The sequence below is a fragment of the Siphateles boraxobius genome, unplaced genomic scaffold (assembly GCF_051911475.1).
Source record: "Siphateles boraxobius isolate OS27281-9 unplaced genomic scaffold, OSU_SipBor_1 46, whole genome shotgun sequence".
NCBI lineage: Eukaryota > Metazoa > Chordata > Actinopteri > Cypriniformes > Leuciscidae > Siphateles > Siphateles boraxobius.
This window is the reverse complement of record NW_027509097.1, coordinates 13,887,176-13,913,275: the sequence shown is the minus strand read 5'-3', so window position 1 is coordinate 13,913,275 and position 26,100 is coordinate 13,887,176. Positions and strand designations below refer to the sequence as shown.

The following is a 26,100-nucleotide window of genomic DNA, read 5'->3' as shown; positions in this document are numbered from 1 at the left end:
TATGTGGCCTGTTTACGGAACAACTACTCAGCCTTATGCTGTAGATGATAGTGTTTAGTGTGATTTATATTTTAAATAGAGGTATTGGGATGTTCCAAAGAGCAAAGTCATCATCAAGCGATGATTTTATAATGATTTACACTTACATGCAATTGTGTAATTTTGTTTATTATGGAGCATGGGCTGTCTTATTGCAGTTTAATAATAATTTTGTTTGATCATCTTGATCAAAATATACAAAAAGGCAGCCAGACAAAGAGTTGTTTATGCCCACGGCCAACACATAATATATCCTCAGTGTTCCTGGACATTGTGTCAGTGTTATTAGTGGGTTTGAATGGAAAAGGGAGGGAAAATGTCTGGCTCACTTTAACTTCGGCATGAATTACGAGAGATGTTGATTTATTTACCCCCCCCCCCCCCCCCAACACCCCCACCCCCACCCCCTATAACTGTTAGCTTGGAATCACTGTGGTTAAAATTGCAATATCTCAAAATGTGTGTGTGTGTTTGTGTGTGTGTTCATGTTTTTCTATCACGGTGGGCACTTCAACATGAATGCACACTGACTCATGGGGACGTAAATTGAGGAAACAAGCTTATAAATCATACAGAATGAGTTTTTTGAATATGTAAAAATGCATAAAGTTTTCTGTGATGGTAGGGTTAGTGTAAGGAATAGAATATACAGTTTGTACAGTATAAAAACCATTACGTCTATGTAGAGTCCCCATGTTTCAGCATATGAATCCTGTCCTGAAATGAGAGGCCATTGTCACATCTGTTTGAACTGAGCATGATTGGAGTCAGTCTCCCAGCGGGAGACACTTGCAACACCCAAAACTTTCCAAAGACGGTGATTTCAGCATCTATTTGGAGGCATGCAAGATACCCACACATCTGCAAGTGTTACAGTACCACATACAACAGGGCTGAAAAGAATACAAATGTATACAAATCCTTTCTGGAATGGTTTAAACCCAAATCGAGGTCATAGGCTTAAAAGCCTGCCAACTTTTATTGCCCAGTCGTGCTCGTAATCCTGATTTTGCTAAAGGCAATGAATGTCCTTAACAAGTGCAAAGCTTTAGGTGACACATGGAAATAGATGGTTGTAATTATTGTCAATATTGTATTTTTCACTCTGTCTTTAATCTGTAAAGACGTTTGCGTCATGTAGATATTGTTAGCAGAATAAACAGTGCTTAGATTCCTGGCGTGAAGGTCCTTTGGGTTTGTTCTGATTAAGGTTTGATTAGCTTTTTGACAGTGTTATTTTAGGCCTTCATAGATGGATGACTATATCATAGAGCTATTCTGCATGCTTTAAAGTGATAGTTTACCCAAAAATGACAATTCTGTCATTATTGTTTCATTATTTGAATGACATTCTTCTGTGGAAATATATATATATATATATATATATATATATATATAGCAGAATGTCCAGGCTGCTCTTTTCCATAGTGTATGGTGTCCACAGCAAGAATATAGCAATATTATCAAGGAAGAATGTTTAATAAATAACCATTTCAGTTTTGGTCTGTTCCTCACACAAAGTTTTCATAAGATTTATAATTAGCTTCACGATTTGAGGAAAAAATCTCATTGCGATTTTTCTGATAAAAATTGTGATCTTTCTGCAATTTAAAATGTGAACCAAAAGAATAAAACCAGGTGTGCTACATGTGCTTAGGGCTGCACAATTTGGCAAAATCTTGTGATTATTGGTATCGTTTTCAAAAACGTTTGCATTCTCAGGCAACACCGTTGTTGTGTAAATGAACGGCCAGAATTAAAAGTTTTTTGTTTTCAGTTGAAAACTGTGTCGTGTAAACTGCCCTTAAGTTAATAACTAATGATTTTTGCAACGGAAATGAATCAATCAAAAACTTACTTAAAGGGTTAGTTCACCCAAAAATGAAAATTCTGTCATAATTTATTCACCCTCGTGTCGTTCCAAGAACTTTGTTCATCTTCGGAACACCGAAGATCTTTTTGATGAGATCCGAGTGGTTTCTGAACCATCCATAGGTAGCAAAGTCATTGCAACTTTCAAGGCCCAGAAAGGTAGTAAAGACATCGTTAAAATAGTCCAAATGAATAGTCCACATAGGAAAGCTCTTCCGGGTTCTACGTCAGAATGCCGGCTCATTATTGGCTGGTTACTGGGTCAGCATCACACGCATGCATCGAGGTGCTCACATGAACAGCGTGGGCCAATAATGACGTCCGACATAGAGGAGAAGAGATTGTTGAATAAAGTCGTTTTTTTTTTTAAAAAAAAATTTGTGCACAAAAAGTTTTCTCGTCACTTTATAACATTAAGTTTGAACCACTGTAGACACATGGACTATTTTAACGATGTCTTTACTACGATTCTGGGCCTTAAAAGTTGCAATGACGTTGCTGCCTATGGCTGGATCAGAAATAATAATTATTATTATTGTACATAGACATATTGATTTATTCTAAATATAAATATCAGTATATTGTAATAGTTCACTGTAAAATGTATTTATAATTATATTTTTAATTATTTAAGAAAATACATTTTCATTTTACATTACAACTGTAAAATTATTAAACTAATACTAAAAACAATCAGTGCATAAAAGTATTTGAAACATGTAGTGCAGAACATCTTTTGTGTTCTACTGAAGAAAGAAAGTCATTCAAGTTTGGAACTACTTGAGTGTATAAATTGACAAAATGTAAACTGAACTATCTCTTTAAATTGTCCAGTTAACAAAAGTAATCTGTAATGTTTAAAAAAAACTAAATAATAATTGCGTTTATTTTGATTCTTATCATTTCAGAGGCACCTGTCACCAGAGGACTTCTACAACGTGTTTGGGATGACCATTGAACAGTTTGACCGTTTGGCTTTGTGGAAGAAAAATGATCTCAAGAAGAAAGCACGCTTGTTTTAAATCACGTCGAATCGCTTAAAGGAAAGCAAAAATAAAGAGAAAACCTCTTCTCATCCATCCTGTGTGCATGGACGGATGAGTGTGAGAGAAACATATATGCACCTTCATTCTGCTGCATAGCTACTATCATCCCATCTCACGCTGAGAATCGCTGTTTGCCACCTATCTTTGTGCGCGAACGCCACATCACATGGCCTGAATGTTAATCTGATGACAGAGAGCCTGGAGTCAGAACTGAATTCTCCAAAACTCTTTGTTTTTCTCTTTGATTGTCTTTGATCTCGCTCCCTCAGCTGTCTCTGTGATTACTGTGTTGTATTCTCTCTTTGTGGAAAAGGCACTCAATATTGATATAAGCCACTTTCTTTAAATTTTATACCGTTGATAAACATGGCCAACATGTAAGTCTTTATGATATGTAATACTACCCATCTTCCCCTGTGCCCTTGTTTTTGACTGCAATGAATGTTGTCCAGCGTCTAAGTCTTGTCCACGTCTACTCGTGTTCTTTGCTCAATGTCTTTCTCTCTCTCTTTTCTCAGTCTCTTCCTGCCTGTTCCTCTTCTTACCTCTTAGACATGATACTCAGCCACTGCTTTGACTGTAACATCTATCATGTGATATCAGCTTTATGGAAGCTCATTCATCCTTGGCTTTAGCATGACCAGGCCAAAGACTCATTCAGAGCAAGTCAACAAAGCACCCTTACACGTGACCTAACCAGACGCGGCGCAATAAAGCGACAAGAATAAAGCGACACTTTTTGTCCTTTCCAGCCTCGACCGTGACAAGTGAAGAGAAACAGGACACTTTGTCGATCAATTGGTTTCCATTTACGCAGCATCATGCTTGGTAGCCCCGCCCACTGAGAAATGTCATTGGTTCCTCGGAACTGTATATTAAACATTAAATAGCTTCTCATTGGCTGTGGTTGCGTCTCATCACACATCGGATTGAGAACTTGTCGTATTGCGCCTGGTTAGGAGGACACAGTGTTAGTTGAAATGTTTATTAGTCTTTACTGTTGCTCAATGACTGTGAGTGCGGACAGCTGGAACAATGGATAGCTTTTGTGTCATATTATGTACCTGTTGGCTTTTTCAGGTCAATGTGCAATTCATCAGATGTCATTATTATGACAACACAGTTAATCAATAAGACATTTAGACATTTAAGCTGATATCGGGACTTGGCATACTTTCTTCATATATCGTCCACATTACGTATCGTCATAAATCTTATCAAATGCATCAGCCAGATATTGCTTTGGTCTTTCTCGTTGTTTGAAAATGAAAGTGCTCATTGCAGAGTAAACCCTTATTTTTGTATGCAATTTTTTTTTTCATACAGATTTTTGCCAGATACTTTAATTGCCATTTGCAAATAATTGCAACATTGACTTTAGCATGGAGCCATGCCAAAGTTAACAGTTTCTGTAGCAATTAGTGAAACTAATACAATACAACACTTAATAAAGCATGCAGTTCAGTGGCGCCTCATTTCATTTAAAACAAATTTGATTTTTTGTTTGATTGTTAATAAATGTGTGTGCTGTATATTTATACAAATGTTCATTACACTGGTCATGTCAACCTGTAGGCATGCACTGCATATACTGGAAGCATCACGTAATGGCTTCATATTCAACTTTAGAGTGTAATCATGACATGTTGCTTGATTTGAGATCTGAAAGTTACTGAGAGATTGTTATGTTTCTTCTCACACATTCTTAAATTGTACCACGTTTGCTCTAGATATTTTACTCTGATGAAATTGAACTTGGTTCTTTTACTGATGCCAGTTACTCAAATTTGCAAAGAAACATGCAAAGTGTTTTGTCCTTTTATCATATGGATATATTACTTAAAGATGTCAGAAATCTGGAACTGTTAGAAAAACAACATTCAGTAAACTAGGTTTTGACTAATAATAACCATGTGTAATGTGCCTATATCTTGTACAATATCAAGGCATCTTTGGATTTTTTTTTAACTGCTCAGCAGGGAAACTCAGATTGTTTTACTTTATTGTTGATTGTGAAAGTATGATGGTTTCTAACCGACTATAAGTGTGTGCATATCCAAATCTCTTTCTTCAGGGTCATAATGCAACATTTTTCATGCAGTAAATTTTAGCCTTTGCCGGTCATGCCAAAATCTGTTGTGCTTGGGAAAAGACAGTAAAGCTTGTCTAAAATACATGAATGTGTTTTGGTCTGAGTGCGTAGGTGGGAGCCTTCCCAGAAGAACCATGTTGAGCTGAGGAGGACAAATGCGTTAGTCTTATTTAAACAGCTGTAGAAACAGGCGCGTGTGTGGGTGTGAGTGGTGTTAGCCTCCAGAACAGCAGTCCAATAGTTCAGGCTAGGTGAGTTCAGATCAGTGTGTTTTCGATCATCTTCATACTTTAACATCACTGTAACCCTTAAAAAAACACATCCAAATCTAGACTTAACAAGGAGGTCATTTAAACATCTGAATTGGTTCAATTTTTGTGTTTTTTTTTTTAAATATGGTTTGTTTTGGAAATTATTTCAAAATGTATTTTTCTTTGTGTGTGTGAAGTCTGGATGAAGGCAGATGTAGGACTGTGACCCAAGAGAACTCTGACCCAACAGTTTTGAGAGCTGCTGGACTACTTTTGCTACTATTACACATTTACATTTTATACCTAGAAAGTTTGAGAGACCTTATGAAGTTGTCTTTGTGTTATGATGAGGTCATACAACATATATGGTTTCCCATGGGTGCGCATGGTTTTGTGCTAATATGCAAACTAACTACTGCGTATAACTGTGATTGTGATGTTATTCTGACTGTGCAAAGTTTGGGGAAATGTAAATGCACTCCTTTTATTCACTGTTTCTTTGAGTTGCTTTGCAAGAAATATTGATATTCATCTCAATAAAAACAGCTATACTTCAACTCAAGTGTTTGTTTTTTTGTAAAGAAAGTAAGTAGCTGAACCAGATAGATAGATAGATAGATAGATAGATAGATAGATAGATAGATAGATAGATAGATAGATAGATAGATAGATTCATATCAATAAAACCATCTACTTCAATTCAAGTGCTATAATGTAAAGAGTTGCTGAACCAAACAGACTACCCACAGATAGATAGACAGAAAGATAGATAGACTGACGGCCCACAGATAGATAGACAGACAGAGAGATAGATATATCTAGATCTATAGATAGAATGAAAAACTAAATAAATACAGGCCTATAGACGTTAAATATATAGTGGAAACTAAAAATGTCTTACGACACTCCATCTTTCCAATGTGTAAATGTTAACGCCTACCAGTTCTGCTATTGGTTAGAATGTTTTTTACCGCGCTGCCGGATTGGCTCACACGGTTGTCAATCTCGGGAAGATTTGACAGCGTGAGCGGTCCCCGGAGCCAAGAAATGAATCTGTAGAATCTCACACAGGCCAGAGGAACAACAGAGGTGCCCGTTATCAAGTGCACGAGGAGACAGGGCAGGTCCTTCTTCTTGCGATAAAGTTATGACGGAAAATAACGCAGAAGGTAAGGATGTCACATTTAAAATTATTAGACATTTGTCTCTATTTATCCTTGAAATATTTCTTAATTTGTCTATTTCAGTACAGCATTTGGTGTTTGATAAGGTCAAGCTCTGCTCTGTACAGTCATTCAACATGCATGGAGAAATGCAATTCTCAATTCTCCCTGGCAAATTTAAGTGTGATAGGTTTGCTTTCCATTGTTGTCATCCTGCATTAATATTAGCAATTTTTTGGAGCTGCCATCAACCCTTTTCTTGTTTTGGAGCTGAGGCTGAGCACAAAGAAGCACGAGGCATCCTGATGAATGCGCAGCGCTCGTGGGGACCCTTGTTGAATAGCGAGAGCTTGCAGGGATCAGCTGGCGTCTCGAGCCCCAGTCTCTGATTATGCTAAGGGGGAGGGGCTGAGAGAGTTAGAGGTGAAAAGCTAAATCATGAAGAACAAATCCTATTAATTTGATACTTTTCAGTGGGATGACTCTTAAATAAAGAAGCTGCATTATGTTTTTTTGGTTTATATGCGGATGAAGCATGTTTGTCAATGACAACATCATAATTGCCTCCCTAAGATTTTATTGTTAGCTATGTTTAGGCCTACCTTAGTTTACCCTAATTTTTGTTACTGCTGTTCTCAGGTGTTTTTCAAGTTCAGAGGATGTTTTTTTAAACAGGCTCTTTATGTAAAGAATTTTGGGACCATGTGAAAGTGTTTTCCATCTCCAGTTCAGTTTTCCTCAGGGAATTACTGACAATAGAGCAGACAAGAACCGTCATCCTGTGCATTGTTAGCATTACTGACTCTGGCTCTGAGATGAGGAAAACAGGACAAAACATAAAAAGCCACCAAAGTTGCATGCTGCGTCTCATATCTCATTGTCCAGACTGTCTCAAAACAATCAAACCAGGTAAAGAAAATAAGAAAGAATTGACTGGAACAGGTTGGGTTTGGCCAAACACAGTCCTTGGACTTCTTGGCTAGAAATACGATCATTTGGAAAAACAAAGATAAGCATGTGGACAAAGCTCAGCATCTTTGATCAATAGCCAGTGTAGAGTTTAATGGGTGTGACCAAGCGCTTTGAGGGATGTTAGTCAAGGACCATCTGGTAAAATGGGCGATGGAGCCTAACTTGACCTGTTCATCTGCATTTGACTCATTTGGGAATTTGAATCATACAAACAGGAGGTTCAATTCAGGATGTTCTGCATCCTAATCAGAGCAGAAACAAAATACTTTTCTTTATTGCATCCCACCCTTGGTGGGAAATAATATTTCCTTCCATTCTTAAGTAAATGCTTATTTTACTGGCGGTTTCATATCGATCTGGTGGAGAATGAACACCATGAATCAATGAACAGCATTTTTTTTTCAGAAGTATGCCATTTAAGGTGAAAAAAGCGTGTTGTACCCTAATAGCTTGTTCATTTACACTTTATTTGAAGAATTCTGTAACCACACAAAGTGAGGTCATCCGAGGGCAAAATACCATAGTGTTGCATGGCCTTTGTAAGTGGGAGTTTGGTATTTTTCTGATAGCTTGATGACTGGTCTGTACATGTGGTCCAATGTCTGGACCGGCATTGTTGCAGCATCTGTGTAGGCCAAAGATCGATGACCGGTCTTGCTTAGTTTGCAAGAGAAAAAAAAGCAGTCGTACAGACATTTACTGGATGTTCATTAATCACTGTTTTGAATGATGGGGAATATGTAGTGATAATGTACAGTACAGTTTTATTTTCTTTATAGAAGCCTGAATTCTACCAGTTCCCGTCCAGGCTGTTTTTCCTCTCTTGTGGTTCTAGTCTAGCAGTCTGTGCCTTAGGATAGTTTTCACAGACTAACAGAGTCTCCAGTGGGTTTATATTAGTCTGCCTCAGGATGCTGCATGTCGTTTAATTGTGTGAGTGTGTGTGTCAAATACAGCTATAAACAGCTGCTGATTCTTTCTCTGACTCAATACCAAACCACTTCCTGACCTCTGATGGTGATTCTATGGGAAATTCTATTGGTATATGTAAAGATGTATAGAGAGATAAGGACATGTAACATCATTACATTTATGCATTCAGTGGACACTTTTATACAAAACAACTTTAAGTGGCAAACGCTTTGTTTGCCACTACCAGTTGGGCTCATGTCTTTGTTTTATTTAACCTTTTTATATCTCTGTCCTGTTGTGTTTATGTGAGCTGAAAGACCCTTTGAGAGCACATAAAGACCACTCACTCTGTCTTAAAGACCCCCAATGAGTTTTTTGGCTTATAGTTCATGTGTTTACTTTGAAGCCATCTATCCAGCTTATTTTTAATGTAAGAGCGGACGCAGCCTTTTTTAATTTGAATGTGGAAGGCCTCTAGACTCAGTTTCCTGCTATTTATTTTTTATGCAGTATTTTAATACAGTAGTTATTTTAGCTGTAAAATACTGTCTGTTATACTGCTTGATATCACAAACTGGTATGTATCATATTATTTTGATTTCCGCGTTTTGGCCTACAAAGTGATGTCAAACCTGCACCACTCTATTGCGGATAATGAATCTGAAGTCTCGCACATTCACAGGTCATGGCTTACTTCCACATTGCAAAATAAAGTGGATATACTTGTGTTTTTTAAAGGTTGACTATTCACTTTTAGCTAGTCCTGTCGCGATTATTAAATAACTGTCTAATTGCATTTATTTAATCTAACCGTGTTTATTTCAGACAACTGCGATTGAGGGTGAAACATAATCAAAAGACATAGACACTGAGTTCCCCCTTTGTTGAAATCGCTCTCGAATGGGTGTTCGCTTTTACTTTTGCTTTCAAATTATTTTTCAATTGGGGGAAGCTACCCCCCTTGGTTGTTGGCATCCTATGTAGAGTATGTATGTGCATGATTAATTGTTAAGAAGAGATCATGATCTAGATTCAAACACCCACACATTCTTATTCCCAAATGACAGCGATTCTCCTGTGTCTATTAAACCTTCAAAATCACAAAATCACACCGGAACATTAAATCTGTGTTCGCTCTGCCGCTGAGCCAGAGAGAGCATTTTCCATGTAACGTAATAGGTATGAAACAGCTTCACAAACAGTCTTTCCAAAATCACAGTATGGTTATTTCTGTTGCAAATATTTAAATTATCACAGTGCTGGGATAAAAGTTTACAGTTCGGATATATACACTTCGCGATCAAAATATAGTCCAGACATTTTAAGCCAAAATGAGGGTCAACCTTGAACAAATTGCAACAGAAGCAAACTCAACTGATTTTGTATCCTCAATATGTCCTGAGTAAGGAAAAAAAAAGCCCCGAAGAATCCCATTAGGGGAAAGTTTCGAAAAAGACCCAAATATAGTCTATTCATTCGCCTATTCATTATTTTTCTCACGTGAATAGGGTAAAAATTTTAACCTTTAAATATCACCATGAAAAACCCCATCTAATAATAATGAATAAAGGCTGGTTTCTAAAGTACTTCTTCCTGCCTCTATGTATATTAATGTTCATGGGTAGCCTAAATGGCTTCCATTCGGACCTTAACATTAAGTATTTTACTGTTATATGTCAACAAGTTCAACAAGACATTTTCACCTGCTATACCCAATGTTTAGATTTGTTGTGGTATTTATGCACATTAGCACATATGTACTTAGATTATGCACCGTTTGTCCATGTTAACAAACAATTTCAAAAAACTTGTAATACATTTTTTGTTTTTGTCTTGATCTAAGTAATCAACTCAGTAATTGTCATCATGATATTTAAAGGTTAACATTTTTACCCTATTCACGTGAGAAAGAGAATGAATATGCGTTTGAACAGGCTATATTTGGGTCTTTTTCGAAACTTTCCCCTAATGGGATTCTTCAGGGCTTTTTTTTCCTTACTCAGGACATATTGAGGATACAAAATCAGTTGAGTTTGCTTCTGTTGCAATTTGTTCAACCTTTTTTCATAAAATGACTGGACTAATAGAGCAAATCACCTTTTTAAAGTATCTTGGCACTTCAAATAAAGATTGTATTATTATATTGGTACGGCACTAGGTGGTGACAAGTGACTGTTGAAAAAATGTATTTCTCATTCAATTATTAATTCAAGAGATTCCTTTAAAAACGGTGATACATCCAGTAATGAAACAATAGAAGTATTCATGATTCATTGAATCATACCTTTTTTTATTTTTTATAATTCATTCAAATTTATTAAACATTTTTAAATTCTCTGCAGCAATTAACTTTTTGTCAGAACCTTCGGTAAATTATATGTTATTTTGTTTTGTTTTTCTGTTTAGAATCGTGATCTCTATTTGAAACAAAATAGATTGTGATTCTCAATTTATCCAGAATTGTGCAGCTCTAGGTATTGGTCATTTGCCAGCATTGACAATATGCTAACTGGATGGGTAAGATGGTTAATTTTTGTTAGTCATTTTGGCAAAGCATAAATACATTAAGCAAAATACATAACACAGTCAACAGGGTTGGCATTTCATCACATCACTTTATTAACAAATCAATTCCAACGCAGAGATATTCGGTGAAAGTACCTTTGTGGCGAGCAGGGCTGGGCAGAGAGCTGTGGGAAAGGAGCGAGGCTGTGCGCGACACCGACATTTTGTCTCTCCCGGAGGAGCTCCGGAGGGATAGAAGGAGCAGTGATACCAACGGTTTTCCTCAGGCCTATTTTGCACATGCATATACAGTTTTTTGGATGTATAAAAATTAAAATTAAAAACACAATTAAATATGTTCAGTGAATATACAATTTTAATTTTAAGTGAAGACCTTGAGCTATTATTACAACAATGCTTGCAATTTTCCAAAATATTTTATTTTTTACAGTCAATGAATTAGTGAGAGAGAGAGAGAGAGAGAGAGAGAGAGAGAGAGAGAGAGAGAGATTATGCGTGTGTGAATAGCGTTTTTTGCAGCATCTTTAATAGTGAAGCTATTAGTTTAATTACTTCAATAACAGCAATGCTTCCATCTCGTTGCTGAGAAATATAATGCAGCCTTTCAGTAGCAAAGCTATTTTATTAATACAAGTCGCAGGACAGTGCTGACAACAAGTTTCTGTGCTCCTGAATCCTGAATTGTTCTGTGTGTGCTGCGTGATCATTCTGTGTATGTGTGAGCTTGTGCTTCGTTGAAGGCAGCGCATTAATTTAGAACGGTGATTAATGACTCATCCTGCACTACACAGACGCTTGTCCAATCAAATGCTTTCCCTGATACCATCTGCAACCGACTAGCTGGTAGCAAATCATGGTTCATTGATGAGATGCTAAAGGCTTTTGGCTATTAATTGAGGGACAAGCCCTTCAAAATGACCTGTCTCAGACTTGTTTCAATAGGAAATGTCAACACAAGAAAGACAACTGTGCTTGTCAAACACTTTTTAACAGAATGTAGTGTAATAACAATGATTAAAATGATATATGAATTTATAGGTTGTACAAGTTGGAAAAATTAAAAAAAAACCTATTTTCATTTTATTACTATCAATAATTATTATCACAAGTTCAGAAGTAACAAAAACAGCTGTGCAAGACGTCTCTTCAGAGTTGTCATTCATTCATATTCCCTGCGGCTCTGTAACATGACTGGACTGGAGTGGCAAATCTTTCAAGTAAAACATGAAAAAGTGGTGTTGCATGCCTTTGGCTTTTCTTCAGCTTTGGATATGCTGTCCCATTAGGGTTTCACATCGAAACACAGCCAGAGGGAAGATTTGAGGGTAGCTTTGCTTTTTTTCCTTTATGTCAAACTCAAAACACTCAAGTGTGTTTGTGTTTAAAAAGTAGGTGCTTATACTTCAACTTGCCCATTTGAGTATGTGTGTGTGTGTGTGTGTTTGTAGATTCAGAGTGTCTGTGCTGTAAACCAAGCTGAACTCAAGGCCTCTGAGTCACTGTCTGAGAAAGCTGATGCCTCATGCTGTTTAGAAAGATTTCATTTTCTTCAGTTGTCTCTTTCTCTTGCTCTCATCATTGAAATATCTCCGAATCATTTTAAATAAGTAGAGGATTACTGTAATTTCTTTCTCTGTCATTATTTGTTTCCACCCCTTTCCGGAATTTGTCTATGAGTGAGATGGAAAGTGAGAGGGAAAAGCAAATAATTGAAGAAGGTGCTGTGGAAACTGTGGCAAAGATACAGAAGATGAAAGTCGCTTAAGTTCTTAACACTCCTGACCACATCATAGGCGGAGAGGGATCTGATTAGAGTGATGTGGTCAGTGTTATATGCTGGGTGGAAACTCCGATGAAGTATTTTGTTTTTAGGTTGTGTTGTCACAGTCAAGGTAACAGTCTCTCTGTAAAGACTTCTTTTATAGCTAACAGATGCTAGAATAGTTAGCATGAATAATTAATGCACAGTGCGCTGTAATTGTTTGTTGCTTTTAGGAGCTGCAGCTAGCTTAGGTTTCTTAAAGCAAAATTATAATTTGTTTTCACAGATTCTAAAGCTTTTCAGTTTGATTAACTTGATTTGATACCTTACATCAATATTCAAATATAGAATCTGCGGGCGAGTGTAAGCGCATTCCCGACGTCAAATTGTTAACTGAAACTGACACTATTGAAAGACATTTTTTTGGTAATTGAAAAGCTAAATTAAAATACAAAGATGATTTAAAAAAAAAAAAAATAGAACTTTATATTTAAAGCACATAACAAAATCACTTGAACTAAAATTTAAACTTAAAATATAAAATATAGAGCCAATTCAAAATATTAATAAATAATACTATAATATAATACTAAAATAACATTGTCTCAACACGTGTAGGCATTAGGCAATGTAGAAGATCTTAAATTCCTGCTGTATCTGTATCTTTACTATCCTACAAAACAGCTGACCTTCATGAACTGTCTTTATCTGTCTTTCTTCGCCAAATTCTTTCTTCTCTAAAAACAAGCGGCATCTGTGTTTTTGGGTTATTGATCCTGCAGGTGTATTTGTACGTGGTATTTAAGCCTTGAGGCAGCTCTCTCATCTTGTACAGTCATTTATTTTCCTCTCTGCCGCTCTGCATGCCTTTTCGTGCCTATTTTGTGCCTGTCGTTACTTATTTCCTTACACTCATTTTGATTTGCCAGATGAATAGAGACAGGAATTAAAGAATTCTTACACACATTCACTGTAGTGCATAAAACAACAATGTGATGGAAACATAAGAGGCCCACTTTATAGGAATCACTTTATAGTCCATGGGGAAAGTGGCAGTGACTAATAGATTATGCCACTTCCTGTAGTGGGTCAAAAAGGGAGTAAGAGTGAGTCAGTCTCTGGGTTCTAAATCTCAGTGGGAGTGCGTATATTTTAATGCTGAAAAAATATGCTTGTGTGTGTGCGAACAAACACACACACACACACACACACACACACACACACACACACACACACACACACACACACACACACACACACACACACACACACACACACACACACACACACACACACACACACCTCTTTTTATGCTTTTCCACCCTTTCATGTTATTATAACCCACTTTCCATCAATTCCAATTTATTTTTAGTAGGGGCGTATGATAGGGTGATGATGAAGGCAACCTGTCCTTTGGGTATTTGGGTAAAATGCTTAGTTTGGATTTTAGCCAAGAGTTGTTTTCACGTGTGTTTGGAATAGTGGACTCAGGCTTTTCGGTACTAAATGGATGTGCTTATGTGCATGTATAGATCTGCTGGTAAAAATAATCAGGTGTTCAGTACTATGTGTGTTAAAGGTTTAGCTTAAGTTCTGGAAAGTTTTTGAGCATTTAAGTGCTAAGGCCTCCAGACTTGTCCTTTTCAATTGACTGTGCATTTAGGTTAATGTCAAGGTGTTATGATTTATGGGAATACTTTCCTTATTCCTCTGTATTTCACCCTTGACACACCCACACAGATCCCAGAGGCTATTCATACTGAAGCTTCAAGTTTAGTGTGCTTTAACACCAGCACTTTTTTTTGTCTGCTTTTGGTCCGTTTGGTGTCAGAGTTTGGTTTGCTTTGGTTGGTGGGGTCATCCCAAAAGAGGTCATCCTAGACTGATGCATACATAACAGCACCTTTTCCACTGTGCACCTAACATTGTGGAAAAACAAGCTGGCGCTGAATTCATGCAAATCTACTTGAAAAGAAATTTTGAGAAGTAAGAATGTTCTTAAGTGCTGTTCTTGTAATCTTAAAACGTTCTAAAAAAAAATTTTAAGAAGAAAATAACTATAAGGCTATTGTGTTATCTGATTGATGGCTTGACAGCAGTTAAGCAATTTGGGTCATGCATTTTTTAATAAGCCATGTATTTTATATAGTCTCAGGATGGAGCAGTCTGTTGCATTCCTTTGTGAACTTAAAGTGAATGTGTTTGTGAGTGTGTGCTTCCTTTCTATGGCCGCAGTCATTCTACATGTGCTAAATGTTTCCGAAAATTATGCTGTATCTATGTCATTACTGAATTTATAACTCAGAAAAGTCACATCACACATAATCATTACCGATCATTGTTTACATTATTGATTATAGGTGTCACTTCAGTACTCGTGCATATCCTAGTAGTAGCCAAGCTGCGTACTCCGTAGCAGTGTCACCCTCACATGACACTTCTTTAGATGAAATCACGCCTGTTGCCAAGACAACGGTTTTCAGTGTTGTACTGTTGTATCTTCAAAGACAACAATTTGTTGTGATGTTATATCTTGTGTTGAAACAGGTGGTTCATTTAATCCAGTGGAAATTCTGTAGAGGTCCATTTCCAGTTTTTGTGTGTTTGTGTGAGGGGCACTGAGTGCACAACATGTACACCGTAAATGTAATGTTAACAAATAAAACAAAAGATTATTGAAGTACATTTTACAAGATAATTCAAATTTAGTCTTTCTACTTTAAAATGTCATGTTTGATTCAATGTGTAACTTGTCGTTTCTCTGTAACTGGTTGTGACACTGACTGAGTGAACATTGTTTAAAAAAAAAAAAATTCCCAGTGTATAATTAGTATAACCTATAGCAGCTTCTACTTCTAGTCCGCAGTAAATCTTTAGTCTTTGTGGCCATACAAAGTTTCCATAGCGGAACTCTCTCATAGGTGTGAGCATTAAGATCATGGCATTCTTTAAAGGACTAAACCACACATACTGTAAAAGAGGCATTTGCTGTCTTAGATTATAAACACACTTGGTAGGAATGGACTAATCACTTTAATAAGCTGAAAGTTTTTATCCAGGAAGAACAGGGTATAGCCTATACATAAAGTATTAGATATGCCATTGTTTTCTGCCTTTTAATCTACTTAAATTGATTTTGGTGCATCACAATCTTAGATTTAACACATCACATCATTCAACATTTCTGTAAAATTTCACATTTTTCTCCATATTGCACTGCATTAGTTTTCATTTGGGTGGACGATTTATCTGAGTAAATATGTTGTGGCTGTAAATGCTGTGTGTGTGTGTGTGTGTGTGTGTGTGTGTGTGTGTGTGTGTGTGTGTGTGTGTGTGTGTGTGTGTGTGTGTGTGTGTGTGTGTGTGTGTGTGTGTGTGTGTGTGTGTGTGTGTGTGTGTGTGTGTGTGTGTGTGTGAGACTTCATCAACACTCAGCCTTTGTCATCTTTTTACCTATTTTCCCGGTCTCTTTTCACTCAGTGTGTGATAATTGTTTGTTGTTGCTGTCATTCGCCACTCTTAAATTGAAGCTTTGTAGATGTTTCCTTGGAATGCTATTCCCATAACCCCTCTCTCCTCAATGGCCCTCTCAAGCACTGCCATTGGCTGCACATAGAGCCGCCGCCTCTTATGCTGTCCTCACAGAGAATGATGAGTATATTTTTACAGGGTTTACAAAACACAAATCTGATAGACGGGAATTATATTTTGTCTTAACATGCTACACTACACGAAACAACACAAAAACACAACAGAAAAGGTAACAAAACAATATAAAAAGATATCAGAAGAAATAAACAACAACAAAAGCAACAGACTTTTTGAATGGTGTTCATGGCAAAATTGCCCACCAATGCTAAGGTATTTTAACCAAGCTGTTTAAAGCTGGCTGATTTGAAATGTTTGCATTTGTAATTAGTAAATTTATTTAAAAATAAATAAATAAATAAATAAATGAAATACTACATCATTAATAATCCAATATGCTACATCTACACTCTGTCGGAAAGGAACCATGATTTTTCCATCAATCCATATTTTTTAGTGTAAAACTTCAACATAGATGACAAAGATCAGAGTGAATATTTGAGGGACTGCTGGATTTTTAGCTGATGGGTCAGATCCCTGACATTAGGGCCGAGGCTTTAAAATTTGTGTCTGGCAGGTGAGTTATCCTATTTTCCATCCACCTCCTCCTTCCATCCTTTTCACCCATATCCTCTCCCTTTCCCTCTGGCCTTGCATGTTTTCAATATCTTTCTTTTGTGGCAGTCAGTAGGTATGTTTAAATGAACAAATTTTCATTAATCCGCATGAATCTTTCGGATTTCAGATTCTGAAAGTTCTGTTTATATGAAACTTAAACTTTGCAATCCGATTCACAAATTTGTTTACATGTGTTTTTCATGTATTCCAAACCAAACTCTAGCGCATATGCAGTGCAAGTTTATGCTTATTTTTATTCTTATTACATAACTTATTTCCTATTGATTGAATCCTTTCAGGTCAACGCCAACCCCTCCAACACAACCCCTTCTAAATTTTGGATTGACACCTCAATGTAGGTGTTTACATGGCTTTTTAGCTCTATTAAGCAATCAATTGATACTATTTGCTTCCCAAAAAAGGTAAAAGCATGCTACAGGGGTATAAACATATTAAGCTATTTGCTTATATAAATGTAGCAACTGTGAAAATAGTCCTGGTCCATAGTGTTCGCTTAGGGTTAGAATTAACATAATGGACACAAATCAGGACTGTGTGACTCCATCTAACGAGAATTGTCATCTAACAGATAAAATGAATGAGCTCCCATGTCTTACTGGTCATGACAATTGTTATCTTGCCTTTGTATTGTATTGTCTTTATTTTCTTTTTTTGTTGGGATGATTTATCAACACCAGGCTCACTCCTTTGGTCTGTTGTGAGAGGCCAGGACCCATATATGTACAAGATCATATATCAGGAATGCTGTCTCTGGATCAGAGCTGCTCCTTTGCACTCCTTGGCTTTATCCCCAGTAAACAATGTGAAAATCTGATCCTAAATCAGCACTCTGCACAAACACATGATGTTGGCTCTCCGGGGGTGTACTTCCTCCCTGAGGTCTGATGAAAATCAATTTCTGTGGTTCTGGCGGAGTCTGGCTGAAACATTTATCAAAATCATCAGATGGAAAGAGCCTGAATCTGAGGAAATGAAGGATTGTATGATGTCCGCTATGTACTTAGAGGATTTGTATTTGATTGCTGTGTTCGGCGATCGAGGGAGAACCAGATAAAAAAAAAAGCATTGGAATAAACTGTGGGATGGGGGCTCATACATTTTGCATTAAAGCAGATTGGTTCTTAATTGGGTCTCCTATACCCCCATAAGGCTGACCAGCCATAACCAACAACACGTCTGCAGTTCCACCCTGGCCAGATGGTGGACTGAGCCTCGAAGTAGTGGGTTGGCCTGATGGAGGGAGGTGTGTGTGTTGAGTGTGTATTAGTGGTTGTGACTGTTTGTCCTGCTGGGCCATCCTCCCCTTCGTACATCCATCCATCCATCCATTCATCCGATTGTTTACTGTTGACCGTTGGAGCTAAAGAGGCACCCTGGCTATAGCAGCTGGGACTTGAGACTGGGTGTGGATTGGGGGAGGGTTATGTGTATGTTATCTAGAATGGGCATTAAGAAGAACAAGAGGGAGGAAGGAAGTGTAATGGACAGAGAAGTAGGTGGAGGACTTTATGGATGAAGGAAGACAAAAATACACAAAATTATGAAGTATCTGACCAGTCTGGTAAAACAGAGGAGTTAGCTATTAGTGCAAAGCAGTGGATATCGATAGAAGAAAGCACAGGATGAGCTTCATGCAGCTGTTCAGATGGGTCTTCAACATTGTCCACTCCATTAACTCTAACAAATTGACTCAAATGAACCCAAATTGGACTCTTGTCTTGGTCACCTTGCCCTTGTCAACACTTTACTTGTTACTAATTGTACTTGAATATGAATACAGTGCTCTGAGGCACTTGGAGAGAAAAAAATACTAAAATCTAAAACAGGTACAATTTTAGTCAGACTGAACTATTATATTTCATGACATTTTTAAAAGATGAATTATTGCTCTAGTCTGATGAAAATCAAACTTTAAGTCTGCATGTAAATGCACTTATTTTTCTTGGCTGAGCATACATTTTCAATGTAAAGAAAGTAGGCGAGAACATACTTTCGTGTAGCCTCACTGCACTATTCTGGAGTATCATGTAAGGAATGTTGAGCTGTTTTTTGTCAAAGCCTTTTTTAGGGTGTTTCAAGGATATAGGATTGTGTATCTCTTCTGAGACCCCTTATTGGAGTGCTTTGAAGTGCACTGTCCAGATGATCCTGCCCAACCCAAACACAGTACAATGTATGTCTGAAACTGAGCCAGGATATTACACGTGAGCAGTGTGTCAAAAGGCAGTCATGCTCACTCCGATTCTGACCTAGTTTTTAAATACTCTAACTCAATGGTTCTCAACTCCAGTCCTCGGGACCCACTGCTCTGCACATTTTTGATGTGATCCTTATTTAACACACCTGATTCAGATCACCAGCTCGTTAGGAGAGACTCCTTGATCTGAACTGAGTGTGTCAGATAAGAGAGACATACAAAATGTGCAGAGCAGGGGGTCCCGAGGACTGGAGTTGAGAACCACTGCTCTAACTCCTTACCGTTGCTCTGTCTTCCCTCCATCAAGACTTTCCTCCACTGGACCACAGCCAGTGTTCCATACTGCCCGTCCATATGCGCTACAGCTTTTTAGGCTTTCTGCACTATAAAATGACTATGGTGTCAAATTACGCAACTGCAGCTGAGCAGAGCGGCCTTTACCTCATAGCCATATGGAGAGTCTATAAAGACTGATTGCATGTGATGAAGACGATGATGATGATGATGATGATGACGATTTCTCCAGACATGTATAAAGAGTTTTGCTTGCAGTTTACCAGCTCAGAAAGTTTTCATTATTCAAATTTACCGCCTGTGTAAGTCGACGATATGTGTGTGTTTAATTTTCCACGAGATAACATCTTATCAGGGGGGAACTGCGAACTAGAGAGTAACCAATGAAAATGATGTCACGGATTTTGCCATTGAGTTTGTTGCTCTTGTGCCATTGTGTATGCTGACTGCTGTTTGAAGCATTGCAGTTCATACAGCACATTCCCTTGAGTTTGAACACATATGAGGTATTTACAACAGTAATCACTACAGCCTCTGCAGAATGGCACAAATTAACTTTCTGTGAGACAGATCTCAATGTGTTTTATCTCAGGCCAAATATATTAATTTTATTTTACTGATATTGTGGAAATCCCCCAGTTTATAGCAAACACATAGATGAATCAATCCTATCTACAGGCTTATCTCAAGACTGACTCGAGATAGATTAATAATATTCTAATTAAGAAAAGCATGCATTGTTGGCTATAAAGAGTTAGAAGGGATTTAGGACCACAGGAGGCACAGCAAATCTGTCAGTCTACTCTTTGTTAATTCCTTAAGGCTTTGGCTTGATTATACTGTGTTTGTGTGTTGTCTTTTAAAATCTTAGTCTCTTTTCTGCTGTTTAGATACTGGGAGTAGCAGTGCAGATCGGACAAAAACATTGTCCAGCAACTATAACGGTTCAGCAAGTCCTGCAAGCATTTCAGGGCTGAAAAATAAATGTCAGAGGGTTCATTCAGGAATCTGATTAGAAATGCTAGTTTTTAATAGAGTACAGAAAAAACAAAGCATTTAAATTCATTTGTCTTTGGAATCTAAAATCATATTGTCTTGCAGGTGGTGTGCATATGATTTTGGTTTGTGTTTTTTGCCAGCGAGGCCAGCCACCTTAGTAATTAGGTGTTTGGCACAGATTGTTGCTGCATTCCGTGGAGATATGAAAACACATAAGCACTGATGAGTGACACAGAGACACATTCTGTGAGATTCACTTTAAAACACCTTGAATTCAGCACATGTGTTGCCCCTGAAAAAATAGCCTTTGCTGTAATGAATACCCTGCAGTGGAACCCAGAGGAAACAGTCATTCCACTGGCTACCAGGCTCTTTAATGCTTCATTAGAGATTTGTTTGTTTAAAGCTTACACCCCTCACAGTTACCAGTTTGCCAGTACGGGGCCTCCACCCTGCTTTCAACATCCTGAGCATGTGATATGAGGACCAAGTCATGTTAGAAGGGTGTCACATAATTACTTTTTAACGGTGTGTCTAGAGCTGGGAAGAGATAACGTTTATATGTGGTTTACTCATATCGTGGTTAACATCAGATAAAAATGTTTTTCTTTGTTTCTGTATAAATACAACTTGTGTATTTCATGTAGCCTATTTTTCATTAGAAATGAGTTAAATGACTCAATAGTTGAGATTTTTTTTGGGGGGGGGGGGGGGGGGGTCAGCTCTTCTGGTGTATCTCTCTAAAGACTTTTGACTCCTCTAAGATTTCACTGTATTGAATTGTGCAGTTATAATGATCTCAAAGTTTTAGTTCAGTGTAACCTAACTCTCTCTTCCTATTCTCTTCGCTACATAATAGATTGCGCCTTTTTTAACGCGAGTAGATTATAAACATGGCTTTGTTTGTAATGATTTTAATGTGATGCCACAAGAGTGTTCTTGTTTTATCAAAACATCTGCAATCGAAGTTAAACACACAAGGTATACCCCAACTGATAAAAAGGAAAGCAACTAAACAAACAGAACACAGATATGTATGTTATCGTAAAACTGGCACTTGTTTGAATCTGATAGTGTTGAATCTGATACTGTGGGGAATGCAGGCTTTGTGTTGAAACTTCTGAGTCAACGATACTATTGCTCTCCGCTGTGCTGCAGGCTTTGGGTGGACTTAATGTCTGCATACCATTTTGATTCTCTCCTCAGTATGATGTCAGAGCATATAGTTCTTTTTTTGTGCCAAGGTCAAATACATGGAGCACTGTCCAGATACAATATCTTGCTGACACACACACAAGTTCACTTAGCCACTGACATATGTGTACATGGTTTTTCAATCCAGACAAGCCTTTACATTGACTTGTAGTTCACGAGTTCACACTTACAAATAAGATAGAATAATGGTATGGGTATTTGGCGTGCCTCCGAGGAGAAGGCTCCGAGCTCGGTATTTGGCCCGAACCCATCCCCCCGTATTCCTTACCCTAACCCTAAACAGGGACTAAGGTTATTGGAAAAACCTCACTTTTTTTTGCCAAGAAAGACCGTGCTAAAACATCTGTAGGTCAAAGACCCTGCTGTTTTCAACCACGCTGACGCTGTGATTATAGAGTTTCTCACTTTTTCTAGACACTTTCAGATGAATGACTTGTAATTATTAATCCATAAATAGATGATTGATTTATAGAAATGCATGTTAAAACTTGGCAGAGAAGAATGTTCACTTGTGCTAGAATAAAGCAGCTAACTTTTTTTCGTCTGGTCTCGTCTGATGAATACAATGGCAAACAGTTACAATTACGATTTATTTATTTAATTAAAATATTGTTAGTTGGGGAAGATAGATAACATTTTATTTATTTTTATTTATTTATAAAGAGTCTATCCTTTTCTTGAGCTTATGTATACATTTTTTTTGTATTAAGTTTTCTTTGAAGACAGTCAAATGATACAGATATTCTTGATCATTCTGAGATAATGTTCTAATCTTAAATATGGTAATAATAATCGTATCATTGCATAAGTTTCACTAAACATTAAGTGCTCGTTAATCGTGCCTCTCCACACACACATGCGCTGTATCCAGCTGTGGAATTGGAGAAGTGGGGCTACAGGGCGGAGAAAAGGGAACTAAATAGAAAGGAAGGAGGGCCCACTTTTCGCCGAGCACGACATGGAGAGAAAGTGTAAGATTTTCTTTTAAGTCTCTAAGCAGCTTCCCTTCGAAGGCGCAGCAGTGTGCTGTCGGGATCTCGATAAACAGAAAGCGAACAGGGCTGTTCTGTCTGTGGCAGGATCGAGGAGAAAGTCAGGGGAAGTTTTCAGAGGAAACGAGACATTGCCGGGCGGTAAGCGAGCGGAGTTCTGCTGGTTTGCATAGAGAGAAGAGGGGGAAACAGAGACGGCTCTGTTGCGCGGATTTTAATGAAATACAGCAGCTGTCGGACACACGCCTGCAACCCCTACCTACCCGGAGTTAGATGCGTTTGACTTTAAGATGCGGAGCGACCCCATACTGTTCGCCTCGAGGGGTGAGTGTCCAAACTATCTTCATGAGTTGATTCATTGCATGCTTTGAGATAGTTGATTAATAACGTGTCATGTCCACGTGTAATTTACAGTGGCTATGAAAGAACAATGTATCTTTACTGAGATGCATTCAGTAGCTATCACAACGTGTAGGCTATGATAGAAACGCATTTCTCTGAGGATTGCATCCTCGCGCTTTGTGAGGGGAAGAAGTTTTTTAAATTAATTTAATTTAAAATAAACAGTAAGTGAATAAATAAAAATATTTCACTTAATGGACATTTCAAAGGCGATATTACCGTCTCGGTTTGGGAAGAGCTAAGTTCACCCCATGAGTCAGACCTTCTCGTTTGAAACCCTCACAGCTCTTCTCAGGTCAGTTAGAAAAGCCATTACAATTTGAAATGTGAAGACACGGTGAATTTAAGGACATGATGTTGCAAGGAATTTGTGTGCTGTGTGTTTATTTATTTTCTCCTGTAATGTTCAGATTTGCATTCAATTAAAATAAATAGGTTTAACATTTTTTTTACATTTTATTTTAATAGTATTAGAATACTAGTGTTAAATTTAATAATTAAATCAGAAGAGTGATTCCAGTCACCCATAATATAATAACTCTAGGGTGATACAGGTGCCCTGTTATCTTCTGTCACAGAAGTCTGCACTTTCGAAAACATGACATGAGCTGGATAGGCAGAGCATCTGTGATTGGCTGGTTGGTTGGCAGCTGTGAGGTGTCAGGTATCCTGTATGTGCATCACAACTCTGCAGTTTGTTGGATATGACAGAGCCCTATTGTCCACAGTGGTTTAACGGTATCTGAGTGCAGGGCGTAGCATTGGCTTTGGAGTTTTGTTGTAAAGGCCTAAGTGTGTTGTGTTTTTTTTTTTTTTTTGGCATAGCATTGTTGCATTGCTCTCTTAAATACTTGATTCTAATTGGTCTATTGTAGTAGTCAAACTTAAAATTTCAGAATGATAGTTCCAAGATATGGGACCGCTGTCTGTATCATTATTGCAAAATAAACTCCTTCAGGTTGTAACAAGACCTCTCTGCTTTGTTTTGGGGTCCTGGTCACCCTGTTAAAGCTAAAGACCATATATGATTATGCCTTACATGAGTTTTTGCACTAAAACATATCAGCGTAGTTCCAGATGTGACAATGTTCCTTGTGGATTTGAACTTTGTTTTAAAGCTCATACTGGGCTGCGCTGGTGGTTAATGTGTTTATTGGCATTTAGGAACATATGGCACTGTGTTGTTAGACCAGTCTGACATGGTATGAATTGGCACTCGATTACAGCGTGTGATGTGGGTATTGGTCTGTTAGCCTACTTGGCTTTATTTTATGGGGTCTCCTCTTTTGACAGTTTCCACACTGATGAGTTTTTAAAGGCTTACACATGCCAAGAAACCCCCAAAGCCCTTCCTGCTTTCCAAGTAGAGATGAGACGAGAGACCCAAAAAAGACGAGAGACAAGAAGATAATTCTTTAACTCCGCCTTGCTCTGTCTTTTCCACCCATGCTGTCAACTGTTTGGCTCTACTGCAGTTTTTAGCCTATATTTCTGTTTTTCTCTCCCCTCTCTCAATTGCTATTACTATAAAGAGTGTTAATAGCTCTCCACATTGTCCCTAAGAGGAGAGTGCCAGAGAGGTCAGTGTGTTCGCCATGACATTGCTATTAAGTTGAATATATTTTTGTGACCATTGGTTCAGCCTTATTTAATATTCAGTTCTTGTTCTATATGCAGATCATGATGGGGATGGGAATCATAAATGTGGAATAAACTAAATTGTCAACATTCATAGATTTACATAGAATATTTGATGTTGTATTTTACATTAATATTAATCGATTTTTAATTCATATTTTGAAAAATGTTTTGTGTATTATACCTTTCAAAACTTTGGGGTCAGAAAGATTTTTTATTGCATTTATTTGTTAAAAATACATGAATATTTTACAATTTAAAATAACTGTTTTCTATGTCATTTCTTTTTCTTTTTTTGCGATGGCAAAGCTGCATTTTCAGCATCCATATCTCCAGTCTTTAGTGTCACATGATCCTTCAGAAATCATTCTAGTATGCTGATCTGGTTATTAAAAATGTCTTTTTATTATCAATGTTGAAAACTGATCATCCTGTACATGGTAAACTCATAAATATGCTTCAATTCATCCAAAGTAATTTTTGGATGGCAAATACTCAAATGCTGGTGAGCATTCATAAATGCACAGATAAAAAGCAGATACAATCACTTCTCTGCTCAGTTTCCCAGAAGGATGATTCCTAAAGGTTTCTGGAACCAGTGGCTCCTCTCTCCCACCCCTCTACCCACTGTGGTTTAGGAGTTAGCGCTCTGTAATTATATATACACACACACACACACACAAACTTATAAACACAAGTACACATTTATGGACGTATATTTTAAACCATCCTTTCATAATTGAAACCTCAGTATTTTCCTCATATGTTCATATGATCACACATGAATAGTACACACATATATAATCAAACACAGAGATGAATGTAATCACACAGCTGAGATTTTCTCTTATTGATGATCCCGGTGCGTTTGATATATGTGACTACACAAATGCTGGTTTTGAAGGCCATCATTAGTGGGACAGTGGAGCATCTGTTGAATATTTTCTTCTCTTCTGTAGTTTTCTACTATTTTCCAGGCATGTGTAGCCGGAGTGGTTCTCTGTTGTGCCCTGGCCTGTGGCAGTGAGCGGTAACCATGATGAGGCTAAACCATAAAGCAGCCTAATTTCACAAACCACAGATTAGTAGCTGCCTTATTCACAGCTGCCAAACATTTTGTTCTGGGCACCCAGATCTATAAGAGATTCTATACCATAACCGCCGTATATATTCCATGATTGATAATATTGATATTTTGGACTCGGGTGGAACAGGGATATGGACAGAGACGGATTGCTCATAGAAAAATCTAAGGAATTATGGTGGCTGTCCTGCCTTTCAGTTAAAACTAAACCACAGAGGTCAATGCTATCATTTTTCGTAGAGATCTATTAACTAAAAAATCCATTAAACTGTGAAAATAATCTAATTTTGCAGTTGCATTAAGCTTTTTATTATTGCTTTGGAAAAGATTCAAATTGTAGTTTTCTGAATTAAAATTCATTTTTAAAACTAAAAAAATATATTTCTAAAAGACACTTTACCTTTTAAAAAAAATATT

The 26,100-nt window shown here is 37.5% G+C and overlaps 2 protein-coding genes across 33 annotated transcripts in view; both read left to right on the top strand.

Moving 5' to 3' along the window:
* Positions 1–5,855, top strand: part of ablim2 (actin binding LIM protein family, member 2) — a 75,504-nt gene extending 69,649 nt beyond the window's left edge. For 26 of the 28 annotated variants that reach the window (XR_013194463.1, XR_013194460.1, XR_013194465.1 and 23 more), the window contains one exon: positions 2,820–2,918. Coding sequence is in view for 2 of the 28 variants with exons in the window: in XM_077200962.1 (XP_077057077.1) it covers positions 2,820–2,933 (114 nt within the window). In the remaining 26 variants the exon portion in view is untranslated. Of the gene's footprint in view, positions 1–2,819 lie in introns of all 28 variants that reach the window. The other 2 variants (XM_077200962.1, XM_077200963.1) reach the window with 1 other exon arrangement.
* Positions 5,856–6,344: 489 nt separating this feature from the next.
* The window catches only part of afap1 (actin filament associated protein 1), a 69,211-nt gene continuing 49,455 nt past the window's right edge, over positions 6,345–26,100 (top strand). Inside the window, exon 1 of one of the 5 annotated variants that reach the window (XM_077200951.1) lies at positions 6,345–6,469. In XM_077200951.1, the coding sequence (XP_077057066.1) occupies positions 6,448–6,469 (22 nt within the window). In that variant the 5' untranslated portion in view covers positions 6,345–6,447. Of the gene's footprint in view, positions 6,470–22,394; positions 22,884–26,100 lie in introns of those variants that run through there. The other 4 variants (XM_077200950.1, XM_077200952.1, XM_077200954.1 and 1 more) reach the window with 4 other exon arrangements.